This window comes from Aptenodytes forsteri, unplaced genomic scaffold (genome assembly GCF_000699145.1).
Source record: "Aptenodytes forsteri isolate BGI_AS27 unplaced genomic scaffold, ASM69914v1 Scaffold193, whole genome shotgun sequence".
NCBI lineage: Eukaryota > Metazoa > Chordata > Aves > Sphenisciformes > Spheniscidae > Aptenodytes > Aptenodytes forsteri.
This window is the reverse complement of record NW_008795405.1, coordinates 11,043,095-11,056,223: the sequence shown is the minus strand read 5'-3', so window position 1 is coordinate 11,056,223 and position 13,129 is coordinate 11,043,095. Positions and strand designations below refer to the sequence as shown.

General features: G+C 37.7%; 1 protein-coding gene across 2 annotated transcripts in view; it reads left to right on the top strand.

Moving 5' to 3' along the window:
- The first annotated feature begins 385 nt into the window (after positions 1-385).
- Positions 386-13,129, top strand: part of BTBD7 (BTB domain containing 7) — a 33,281-nt gene continuing 20,537 nt past the window's right edge. For both annotated transcript variants that reach the window (XM_009280794.2, XM_009280793.2), the window contains exons 1-2: positions 386-536; positions 5,932-7,011. In XM_009280794.2, coding sequence (XP_009279069.1) covers positions 455-536; positions 5,932-7,011 — 1,162 coding nt within the window. In that variant the 5' untranslated portion in view covers positions 386-454. The remainder of the gene's footprint in view (positions 537-5,931; positions 7,012-13,129) is intronic.

Here is a 13,129-nt window from a genome sequence, read left to right as displayed (position 1 = left end):
TAAACATATCAGCATGTATGAAGAGTCTTTCTTGGTGTAGTTAAAGGAGCATATCTAGTCTAGACCAACTCCTACTTGAAGATTTCTTAGTTAAAAGTTTGATAGCCATCCTGTTCCTTGTTGCAATTTAACGTATTGATTTGTGAATGTTTTGGAAAATTACAAATTATTTTAGGAAAAAATGTATTTTTGATCTTGGTCTAATCCTTCAAGTAAAAAGCTATCTTGGAAATGTTTGAGGTTTTTAATTTATGAAAATACTATGTGGTGGAGGCTGAGTTTATTTTATCTAAATCACGTAATACCTGTTGAAAAAAAAGAAGTAACTTACTGGTGTTTTTGTTCTTCAGAAATGGAGGAACACAGTGCTGGACCTGGGATTGAAGATTTATAAAGGATTATGGGATTATACATTGAAGAGCCAGCAGGCGGAATGCCTGAGTGACTGAAGAAAATGGGTGCTAATGCATCTAACTACCCTCACTCATGTTCCCCAAGGGTAGGGGGAAATTCACAGGCACAACAGACATTCATAGGTAACTTTTCAGTTATCTTGTCACTTACGTAAATGACTTGCTGCATTGTGCATGCACTGGATTTGATTTGCTTGCAGTAATGTTATGCAGAGCTTTTATTTTCTAGGTCACCAGTTTGAATCCATTCAAGCTCAATCGTGCGTGAAATTCGGTACTGTCCCAATATCTGTTTGGACTACTTAGGCAATGAGTTGATCTGCCATTTGCTAGTAAACAGATGCCAGGTTATTTAAATAAAATAAAGTGGATTTTTTTTATAATTAAACCATGCAAGCTAGTTTTCCCAGTTCAAGAGCAGTTGCTATCTGTTAATACTATCTACCATTTTCTACTCTTCTTCCTCAGATTTTCTGTGAAACTGTATTACAGCATATAAAACTCTTGATCATCAGTACTCACTGTAGTATTGGCATTGTGTCTGAGTGAATTACTTCCTTACTGCTAGAAGGGATATCTCTGATAATGTCTGTTAAAGTAACAAGCAGTCTTGAAGACAACTTTTTCTCCTGTCCTTTTCCTGTTCCTGTAAATGGGGAATGGGGGTACTTATTGTCCTAACAGTATTATTTACAAGCAAGGACCTTGCTTAACTGGAAACATGAGTTGAAGTGTTCTTAGGAAATTGTTTTCTTATCCCAGTCATAACTGGAGCAGGTATTACGTTTATGTGCTTTTCAGTCTAGTGCAAAAAGACCTCAGTGTAGATCTAAGTACTGTCACACTATAAATAATAAATAGTTATGTGATGAATCTAAAGGAAGGCAGTTTTTGAGAAGATAAATTTAAAAAAACAAACAAAAAAACCAACCCTGACAGCCTGAAGAATGATCTTAGCAGTAAATAACATAAATACTTTATAAACACTTTTCTCCTTTATGCTTTTGCTTGCAACACTGACTAAGTAGTTATTGATATTCAGTGTTACTTCTTTTCTCAATCACGACTGAAAGCACAGTGATATCCTTAGCAGAGGAAAAATTGACTTGCTTTGTAATTTTTCTCTTTTGTCTCAGCTTTTGTGACACTCCTAACTTTTGGAGTTCTGAGTAGAGGACAGCCTCTGTTACATGTACTCTGTTACATTTACATGTTACTGTTACATGTAAAGACATTTTAGCCCATGCTCTGGGCTAAAAATTCTGTGTGCGCTGTAATAGCATGTCCAGGAAGAACTTTTAGTACTAACATCTTGGATATCCATGCTGTAAAGTTCCCCTTATGGCTTCATGTATTTTCAGTGTACCATAACTAACAGTAGTAAAAGGTTTGCCCTAGTTTATATTTATACTTTCTAGAATCACAGCCAAAACGTTTTTATTACACATCTTGGTGGGTTTTATCTGCCTCTGTATTGAATGAAGAGAAACCCTTACAGACCTGAAAACAGGCAGATCTGCATGCTGAAACACTGTTTGAGCAGATTTGAAGAGGGGAGAATTCTAAAGGCTTCGTTATATTTCCCAGAAACTTTCCACTTGGTATGTGGAAGGTTTTGTTGATGCTCTTCCTTATTAAATTAAAAATAAAACCCCATTATGTAGTATGTCATGATAAATTTACTGATCCCCATTACCTATTGAAAATTGTGGTTGAGACTTTTTTGAGGAAGGTCTAAAAGTGTGTGGCTGTCTCATCTTAGGCAAGGCAAATGAGTGTTCCAGCTAATATTCTTGCTGAAATCTTCTGATATTATGGTGGCACTTATATGAGTGTGCTAGTAGAGTAAGTGTGCTATCTACAACACAGGCATACATCTGTTCTTCCCACTTTGTGGAGTTTGGCTTTTTCTCATCTTGATTCTTGTTTGGATGATTGGTTTGTGTAGCTGTCTCAGCAGAAAATAGACGTATCCTAAAATTGATAGCTGAGGTTTTCATTGCTTGTCAGAATAATAATATTTTAATGTTAAAACAACTTTTACAGATTTTTTTTAATGTAGAAGGCAATAGCTCTATTTACTGCCCCAAAGTAGAACTAGAAATATGGGAACGAGAGTTATAATAGCTGCATAATATGTATTAGTTGCCTTATTCCTGGAAACTGGATTCCGACCTGTGGGTTTCTTTTAGACATGCCGGTTTACCATTAAAGTGCTGCACCATGTTACATCATAAACGTACGATGGATATTAAAAGCTGAGAACTGATCTGGCAAAGCACAGAAGTTTCACAGGATGAGCTCCCACTGTTAGTTGACTTAATGCTGAATTTGCTTACAGTTTATGAAGAGGAGATAAATGAGTAAAAATAATGCAGTGCTCTTACTGTAAAAAATACTTTTGTTTTAGCAAAGGCTTAACTAGTCATCTTGCTGTTTTGTCTACAGCATTCAGGAGGAGGATTTCACACCTTTTTCTAGGGTGGTACATCTGTTCAAGATGTTTTTTTTTTTAAATAGAGCTTTATAATTAGATTTTAAAATGTGTAGGCATGCAGAGGACTAGACAGATCCCATTATTCATTGTCAAGTGCCCAAGTAGTTTCTCTTGGCAGTCATCTGTTTCTTGTAAATATTTAGCTGTTCAAAGCTAGATATGGTCTAGGGGCATGAAGTAGTTATTGCTTTTTAGCAGCATTTAACACTGGTGCCTTTTAGCGTAGAAGTGGGGAATAAATTTCTGTTTCCTACTTCTAATGCTGCTGCCTTATGAAGGAATACAGGCAGGTCAAAAAGGGGCTCTTCAAAAATCTTTCTTTGAGGGATATGGAGCCACCAGCTGTTGTCAACCCAGAGGGGCGATGCTGATGTGTTTCTACTGCCTCTGGCAAAAAGCAGTTGTGTGATGGCACTTTTATAGCAGTGTTTTATCTATTTGTAAGGGTTAATAGCGCTGTTTGCAGTACTTCTGAAGTTAAATCTTGTAAGTAGGTCAGGGTACACAAAGGTTTGAATGGTGTTTTAGTATCTTGTGGTGATTCACGTGCAAGTAATACCTCACAGCAGCCTTCAGGGAAGAAAGAAATTGAGACTTCTGGTGTCCTAGTTTTTCTTTAGCAGAATGTAAGAGAATATTCTGCATACTCAGATTTGCCATTAGAATCCAAAATACTTCAAATAGAAATGAGCTGGCATGTTCTCTTGGAGCAGAATCTATCATTATAGAGGGACCAAAGTGTAGTTATACTTTTATTGTGAAATGTAATTGATACTCTTTAAATGGAGCAGAAATTCTAGGCTTGTCTCTATCAGCAGGAGACTGAATCTCTACTTTTCTATTGTAATACCTAGTACAGCATGCGGAAGGGCTTTTTATAGTGGATTTTGCAGCACAACCTCTTTGAAATTGTCTTAAGTTACTGCTGTTCTCTTCATTTAAATTGATTTTTTTTAATGTCTTGAAATTTCAATATGATTAATAACATGTTGCCTGATCAAGCAAAATTTAATGTAGCATGGATAAAATAGTTAGAGGTCTTTCCTCAAAGAAAGCAAAGTTGCTTACTGAAGTTTTCACTAATAGATGAATCGTGAAACCATTGCGTTGCATGATTTGGGGGAGTTTTAATTAACTTGGCATAAAAGCTAGTGTATAAGGTTACTTAGAATTATTGAGGCTTAAATAATAAAACCATTTACAGAAATCTTAGATTTCTACAGTTGCTGTGCTCTCAAATACAACTTTGAATTGCTCTGTGTCTTTCAAAGTTCAAGAAATACTTACCTGAAATAACATGGTAACTAAAAGCACTGTGTTTTGACAGACTGGCCCATAACATCACTGTCAAAATAGCATAGCAAAATAGCATCACATCAAATGTGCCTTAAACAAATGGAACTGTGAGAGAACAATAATAGAACAAGTTAGAAAGGCCCCAAAAACTCTGGTTGTTGGATGTGCTTTGAACTTAAAGATCAAAAAAAGGCAAGAAGTAGTGAAGCTACGCAAGTGTACTAACGGAAATATGTTAACTATTCCCGACAGAAAATGGACAAATACTATTTCAGATGAACCTGTGATTGTTAATAATCTGTATACCACTTGAAAATGTTTTCTTCTGGTTTCTTCTTTTGTCTCTAAGTAGTAGTTGGGTTTGTGTACTTTTTTTTTCCTGTCATGTCTGAGACTTTTCACCATCTGGCTTAGAGTGAAAATTCTGTAAATAAAGTTAAATTAGAAAATAACCCTTTAACGTGAGAGTCATGCTTCTGTTTAAACTATAGTCTTTAACTACTTTTCTACTAAAACATTACTTTGGTTTTCCTTTAGTTTGTCTCTAAGTAGTAGTTGGGTTTGTGTACTTTTTTTTTCCTGTCATGTCTGAGACTTTTGACTTTTTGGCTTCTGGTTTAGATTGTGTATTTTGTGTTAAATTAGAAAATAACCCTTTAACGTGAGAGTCATGCTTCTGTTTAAACTATAGTCTTTAACTACTTTTCTACTAAAACATTACTTTGGTTTTCCATTAGTTCTAGAAACACAGATTCTAATTCCTCTTTTTCTTACTAAATTGCTGTTACTGTATATGCAGCTAGGTTCAAACTAACAATCAGCAAAGGTTTGTTTAGCAGAACAGGTCAGGTATGTAACACAATGTTGAGGGGAATCCAATCCACTTTTCATTTTTTGACATATTTGGTTCATAACAACTTCCCTATAAATGATTTTTGAGGGGAAAAATAATTATATGTATACTTTAATTGTATAATGTTCTGTTCAAAGGACATATAATACAGTAAAACTTACATTCTCCATATTCTTTTAAATGGGGTGTATGCACAAATTAGCATCTATGGTTCTGTGGAAAGGAGCCCATTTTATGTGTTTGACTTTCGGCATTACTTGATTATCATATGACAGGAGTTTTACTTTCTTGTTAAATTTGCATTGAAAATTAATTCATTGTCCTCAATTTCCCTGAATGTTTTGGTACAGTGTTCTCTTTTTTCCTTTTTTCTTGTGACTGATAACTATCTGATGCCAGGTATGCTTTTCTTGTTGAAATGACAATGCTAGAAGAACAGAATTTGAAAAACACTTTGAAGGGGGAGGTGCTACTATTTCACTGACATCATACAAGTTTTTAAAAAGGTTGTATTTTTCACTTCATATAGTTAATACAATGACACTTGTAATGTTATGACCACAGTGTTCTCTTTCTGCTTAGATAAGCATGCCAGGTGCTACACAGCAACATCAACTGGCACTGCTTGGTTCTTAAAATTGAGTACATTTAAAAAAAAAAAAAGCATAAACTTTGTAGATGCAAAACCCCCTATTTTTGTTCTTAATAGCCAGAAGAGGCTTCAGTCAGGTTTCCAACTTGTTGAATTATCTGATCTGAGGAGAAGGAAAAACTGCGTAACTTGCAGAGACATTGATGGACTGTTTAGGTGTTATGGACCTTCCTTTTAAATTTAAAGAATAAATGTGTTCAATTTTCCTTTTTGCCTTCAGGGACATCATCCTACTCTCATCAAGGTTATGGCTGTGAATCAAAGCTGTATAGCCTTGACCATGGCCATGAGAAACCTCAAGACAAGAAAAAGAAAACCTCTGGGCTTGCCACCCTCAAAAAGAAATTCATTAAGCGTCGGAAATCTAGCCGATCTGCTGATCATGCCAAGCAGATGCGTGAACTCCTCTCAGGCTGGGATGTCAGAGATGTCAATGCATTAGTAGAAGAATACGAAGGGACATCAGCCTTGAAGGAACTTTATCTACAAGCTAATTTGGCAAGACCAGAAGCCAGGACGCTACAAAAAGACATGGCTGAACTTTATCAGTACAAATATTGTACTGATGTAGACTTAATATTTCAAGAAACTTGTTTTCCTGTGCATCGTGCGATATTGGCGGCAAGATGTCCATTTTTTAAGACGCTGCTTTCTTCCTCACCAGAGTATGGGGCAGAAATAATAATGGATATTAACACAGCTGGCATAGATATGCCTATGTTTTCTGCTTTGTTACACTACCTTTATACGGGCGAGTTTGGAATGGAGGATTCAAGATTCCAGAATGTTGATATCCTTGTGCAGCTTAGTGAAGAATTCGGGACACCAAATTCCTTAGATGTTGACATGCGCGCACTGTTTGATTACATGTGCTACTATGATGTGGTTCTTAGCTTTTCATCCAACTCTGACTTAGTTGAAACTTTTGGTGGAAGTCAGAACTGTCTAGATGAAGAGCTCAGAGCTCATAAAGCTATTATTTCGTCACGATCGCCATTTTTTCGTCACTTGCTGCAAAGGAGGATACGAACTGGTGAAGAAATCACAGACCGAACTCTACGAACTCCAACTAGAATTATATTGGATGAATCTATCATACCAAAAAAATATGCTAAGGTCATTTTGAACTGTATGTATACAGATGTGGTGGACCTCTCGGTTTTGCACTCCAGCCCTTCAGTGGGCAGTTTAAGTGAAGTTCAGGCCCTTGTAGCAGGAAAACTAAATATGACTAGGGCTGAAGAAGCTATGGAGCTTTATCACATAGCACTGTTCCTGGAGTTTAACATGCTTGCACAAGGTATGTAATACTGTCCTTGCTGTAGAATATATGACCTTATTAGAACAATTTTTTAGCTACTTTGCAATGTAGGTATGCCTATTGAGTCTTGCTATCAGTGGCTGACAGTTCCTTTAAGAAAAGGAATTTATTTTCCAACTAAGTTGTAGATAATGTGTGTGTGTTTTCTAGGGACAGAAGAAATGCCATGTGAGAGCTTTTAACTGTATTGCGCATGATTATTGAAGCATGCTACTTATGTCAAATATATATAACTGGTCTCGATATTTCTGATCTTTATCTACTTTCATCTACAATCCATTTTTTGGGTGTAATGACGGGGAGGATACAAGAGGTCCTTGTTGAGAGGAGGAAATATTTAGGCTTGTTATGAAGTGAATGATTATTTCAGTAGTTTATGTCAAAGGGGGTACACCAAACCTGCTACCTTGCTGTTGGAAGGTAAATTTAAACAGCTTAATTGCACTAGTCCTAGGTCTTTAGTATCCACTTCTTGATGTACAGAACTGAAGGCAGGGGCAGTCAGTATTTTCAGACTTTAGAAAGTTCCACTTCTGTCCATTGTTCTTGAAGATCACTCAAATCTTGATAACATACTTCCTGCACATGGAGGCTGCCAGGGTTATTGCAGTCTCTGGTGAGGTGTCGGAGCACTGACCAGTGAACTAATAATACCTCTTGTGGTGGCAGGAGCTTTGCTTGCTGTTTCATCTGTTGGTGTTTGAACTATTTAATGGCTATATTATACATAATGGGATATGGCAATTGCTTCAGGCCTTGCTGGTGGGCAATGAGAATTATACTTTTGAGCTGAGAAATGGAGAATGGAATTCACTGAGATACCAGCAATGTGATTTCTTTAAGTTAGTTTAATTCTTTTAAGAAAATAACTTTTTACAGTAGATCTGTACATCCATAACTTCTCTTTCTCAAATGAAATTTGACAAGATTGAAATCTTTATAATACAAACTATCAAGTAGACTTCAGTAAAATAGGAAACTTCTTTAAGGAGTGGGCAGGAAAAAGCAGGTATAAGCACTGCAGGAAGAGATCATACTTATAATGGGTTCTCCTAATAGTTATATCAAACTGAGTGACAAAGATATGGGAAACTAATCGGAACTATTGTATCTTCTGTAGAGGCTGGTATTAGGAAACTAATTTTCAGATGATGCTGAAAGTTGAAATAATCCTGCTGCAATAAAAGTGGCAGAAGACAAAGGAGATAAGTTTTCTGAGATATGCTGCTACAGGAATGTGAATGAGCTGTTCTTAGGCTCAGAATCGGCGAATTGTAGAGCAGCCCAGGTTGGAAGGGGCCTCGAAAGATCATCTGGTCCAACCTTTTGTGGGAAAGGGAGCCTAGATGAGATTATCTAGCACCCTGTTCAATCACATCTTGAAAACCTCCAGTGATGGGGACTATACTATGTCCCTGGGGAAGCTGTTCCAGTGAATGATTGTTCTCGCTGTAAAATATGTCATATATCGAGATGTCTCCTGGTGCAACTTGCACCTATTGCCCCTCGTTCTCTCCATGTGGCTCCTTGCAAAGAGAGAGCCACCGTCCTCTTTGTAGCTGACCTTTAGGCACTGGAGTACTGTGGTGAGGTCTCCCTGAGCATTCTCTTCTCCAGGGTGAAAAGACCAAACTCCTCCAGTCTTTCCTCGTAGGGCAGGTTCTCCAGCCCTTTGATCATCTTCATGGCACTCCTTTGGACCCTCTCCGGTCTGTCTGCATCCTTCTTATTTTTGTTGCTGTTCCTCTCTAAGTATACCTAGAAACTTAATGTTGAATGGAATGCAGGAGTGGCAAAAAGTTTTACTGTAGTTGAACTACAGTGTTAAATTCATTCCTATATAATATTTGCAAGTTAATAGTACTTGAGAATCAGACAACTCAGTAGATTGGCTGAAAGCAAGAAAGGAAAATGAGATGAAATTAAAAAGGCAATATAAGTGTACAGTTTCTCAGTTCTGGTGCATGCACATACACAAGTGCTAAAAGGATTTAGTGTGCTCAGGGAATACTAATGAGGGAATTAAAGTGTGAATGAAGCCCTCAGTGAGATACTGAATAATTACGCACCGTTTCATAAATGAACGGGGTGTAGTTCTTTCCCTTGGATTGGAAACCTAAACTGGAACAACCGTGATCTGGAGGTGCTCTGATGAAGCAGTGTAAGTTATATCAAAGCAGATAAGCAATGATAGATAGAGGACTTCAAAGAGAAACTTAGGCAGACTTACAGATAGGAAAATGGCTTTTATTTTTTAGGTGTTAGTAAATGCTGAAAAACAGAACTGATGTTTTATTTGATGCTGAGTTTCACTATTTCTGCTTGCTTTAAGTTGAGTGCGCTTGGATCAGTGTGTCCTAAACCAGCGCTCTTTTCAGTAATGCACTACAGACCAGTGCTGCTCTGGAACACATATTCTGTGAGTCAGCGGTAACAAGGTCTTAACTTTTCCCTGGAGGTTTTCCCCCAACACTACCTCTAGGGGAGGAAAAAGAAAGGCAGCAGCAGGAGCTGCACTGGACTTGCAGCACCTCAGCAGCACACTCGGGTGGCTGGAACCAGCAAGCGCAGCAGTGCGAGCTCAGTCCTGGTGGCCCTCTGGATGAACCAAAGCTGTAGAGTTTTGGGGGTGATCACTGGGAGGAGGTAGAGGGATGCAGTGGCCTTCAGAGGTCTTTTCTTCTTTCCCTGGTAAATCTGTGTCTGACCACAAAAGTGGTGAGCTGGGGGGTGGGGAGGTTGTTATACATAAGAGAAATGCAGTAAAATCAGGCAAGGGTTGAAATTTATTATATTATCAAGACTAGCAAATGTAAATTTGGCAACTCTTCAGATACTGAAATTCTAGATGTTAACTTGAAATAATTAGGATTTTACAAATCGGTGCTGCATTCCCTAGCTACAGGAGAAAGCAGTAAGCAGTCTGTAGAAAATCTGTGTATGCCAGTGAAGTCAGTATCTAATAGTTTCATACTTAATTTGCTGAGTTCATGTTTAGGTCATTGGTACTGTGCTGACACTGAAGAATTGTTCTGGTATAATCTTATAATCAAAATTAAAAGGAAGCTTATTTGATCAGGGAAAACTGTATGCCTGCACTTGACTAAAAGATCATTTTACAAAGTATGCACTTTAGTAGTGACCGCCATTCTTGTTTTGGCACTTAACCATAGCACCTTGTCCTCCCTTATTGTCATACTTAACATGAGGAAGACGAGAGATCTTCTTTTCAGTAGTGTCCTTCCCATTCCCTGATTTCATAGCTAGCATACTTCTGACTTCTAGATATTATGTAGGGTGAGGCTAGAAGAGACAGCACTGCGTACATATTGGAGACCACTGAGCAGGCAGTTCTCATGAAATCTCTTAGCTTGGTCCTCTGAGAGCGCTCTTCTACTCTGTTGTGCTGCAGGTGTCCAGTTTTTCCAAGTTCTGACCGATCCCATCAGTTGGCTTTCACAGTAGCTAATGTCTTAAGTTTCTTCTCTAGGTTTCCACACCCCCTGGCTTGTTTTTTTTTTTTATTCAGTTCACTCATGCTAGCCAATTGCAAACTTGCTAAAGCTTATCTCCCTGGTTTCCTGGAAAATATTTTGTACTTGTTATATGTAAGTCTGGATACTCTTTCCAACTCATTTTGCTCACTTTTACCCAGTTTTGGCTGGGTGTTTGTAACTGAGTGTCAAGTGAAGTTGGTGTATTTTAAAGCTTCTCATCGACTGTTTTTATTTTCAACAGATGTTTGATTTGTCTTCAGGGACCTTTCTAAGTATCCAGATATTGTCACTATTCTTCAATTTCAGCAGATGATTCAGCTTTGACTCTTTCCATGGAGATCTTCCTGTTCCTAACACAGTGATACTCCTTTTTCCAACAGTTGTATTTTAATAGATGGTTTCCCTATGATGAAGTCAGTGATGGTATGGGTACATGCTATGAATCTTTACTGTCCAAGTAAAGCAAGACTACTTTATTTAGAATTTACTCTGCCTTCAGCTTGATTTGTTTCAGCTGATGATTGTCACTTATCTTCCAAGAGAAACCGAATTGGATCTTTGAATGAACTAATTTGAATAAATGAACTAATCAGCAAGCATATCTCATCTATAGAGCTGATCATATTGAAACCCATTTGTACCTAATAGGACAGAGACTGCTATTAGGGGTGCTGCAGTATTTAATTACCAAAAAGTGAAGCTGTTCACTGCTTTCACAGAGGCTGTGTGGATTAGAGCCCTTTCCAGGTTCAAACACATCCCTTAGTGGAACGTTTCTGTGCTCTGCCTGCTTATTTCTGCACTCTGCTCCTGCTTTTGTGTCTTCATGCTACCTTGCTGCTCTTTGTCAACTGTACTGGTGTGACCGTTTTAACACATTGACTCACAAAGATCAGGTTTAAAATCACTTATCCCGTCCTCTTCTGTAGCACAGTTATTAAAACCAGATCAGTTCCCTAGTCTTGTTCATCATGCGTTGTTAAAATAATCCCCCTTCCAGTCTTACTGCGCTGCCACATCCAGTGCTGTTGCAGAGAAGTTTGACTTCAGGTATCTTAATTTTATTAGATAGCTATATTAAATACATGAATCCTCTTCTGCATCTTGGCCCTGTTGCTTACTGTCATGAATAGCCTCACTGCGGTGGTGGTACAGTACATTTTTCTGTTACAGGTTTTTGGATACTGGGATCCTATGAAATAGTTTTGCCTGGGAATCTTTTCTGCCTGCTGATTCCAAAAACTCTTCTAAAGTAAAATTGACAAAAAATAAGTTAATTTCAGACTTTTTGCTTTCCTTTTATTTTTAGGTGTTGACTCTACCCTTGACAAGAATAAATAGTAAGAAACTTTTATTTTAAAGCCACATTCAGTAGTGCAGCCTTTGATCTAGAGGCAGATATCGCCTGACATCAAAAGTACCCTTGATCTCAGCAGGACTGAAATACTGAAATGTCAGGAAGCATACAGTAGCAGTATTAACTACACACAAATGTATTGTGGGAAGATTAGAGCAAGTGTGTCAGTTATGTATCAGTACAGTAGGAATTCTCAAAGGAACTAGTCTGGCACTTACAACTTTAAAATAAATTGGGTATGATTGAGGAAATATTAACATAAATCTGACCTATTATCTCCTTACAATGATTCGCTTGTGCTAAAGCCTGAAATTATTGCCTAGGTTTTATATTATGAAGACTGGAGAAGGCACAAAGTGGAAAGGATCTTCCTTAGAGCGGTTACATTCCAGGGTTATATGCAAGGATAAAGAATTTGACCGAGTTGTGCAACTGGGCACAGAAAATCTGTTTGCAATGTCATAGTTTGCAAAGAAACAGATCTGGTCGCTTTCCAGGTTTTTCTTTCAGCCACCTTTGTTGTAGGAAATATACGGCTTAAATACTGAACAGTGATGGCTGGCAGCAGTCCATCTAAACATCAGCTCTTCTTTCCTCAGCCCTTCATTGTTCCCATGTTAAGTTCTTCCCTCTGGTTTGTTATGGTTGAGTCGGCAGCTTTTTGTTTCTGACCCACAATTGTTTTCTGTTTAAGCTGGATCAGCTATGCTGCCTGCCGCTGCTGCTGAACGTGCTTCTTAAGGAATGCTGAAGCCCAGTCAAGGGCCATTATCAACTGATGGCTGCAAGAAGCCCAAAATGTAGATGCAGATTTCAGGCGTCCTAAATGAATGCATTTTGCATGTGGCGGGAGCAGAAGAGTAAATTCATTTTCATTGTTTGGGAGAGAAAACATTATAAAGAGCTTTTGCCACGAATATTTAATGCTTTAAATGTGTAACAATTATCTCATATTTCTGGCTAAACTTACAACTTCAAAAATCCAGCTGTAAATATCTTAGAATGTTTAACAGCTTTATAACTGCCATATCATAAATGAAAATATTTTTAAATAACACAAGTTGTATTGTTTTCATCTGCTCCCTAATTTAATATTTCAAATGGCTGGATAACATGCTGTATTGGATTCGACATAACTTAAGAGTTTTCCCTGTGGAAGGATGGTTAGCATAACACAAAATTCTGCCTGACCTAACCTTCAGATCATATTTTATTTTTGCTTTAATAGTTAATCTGAAGTGCT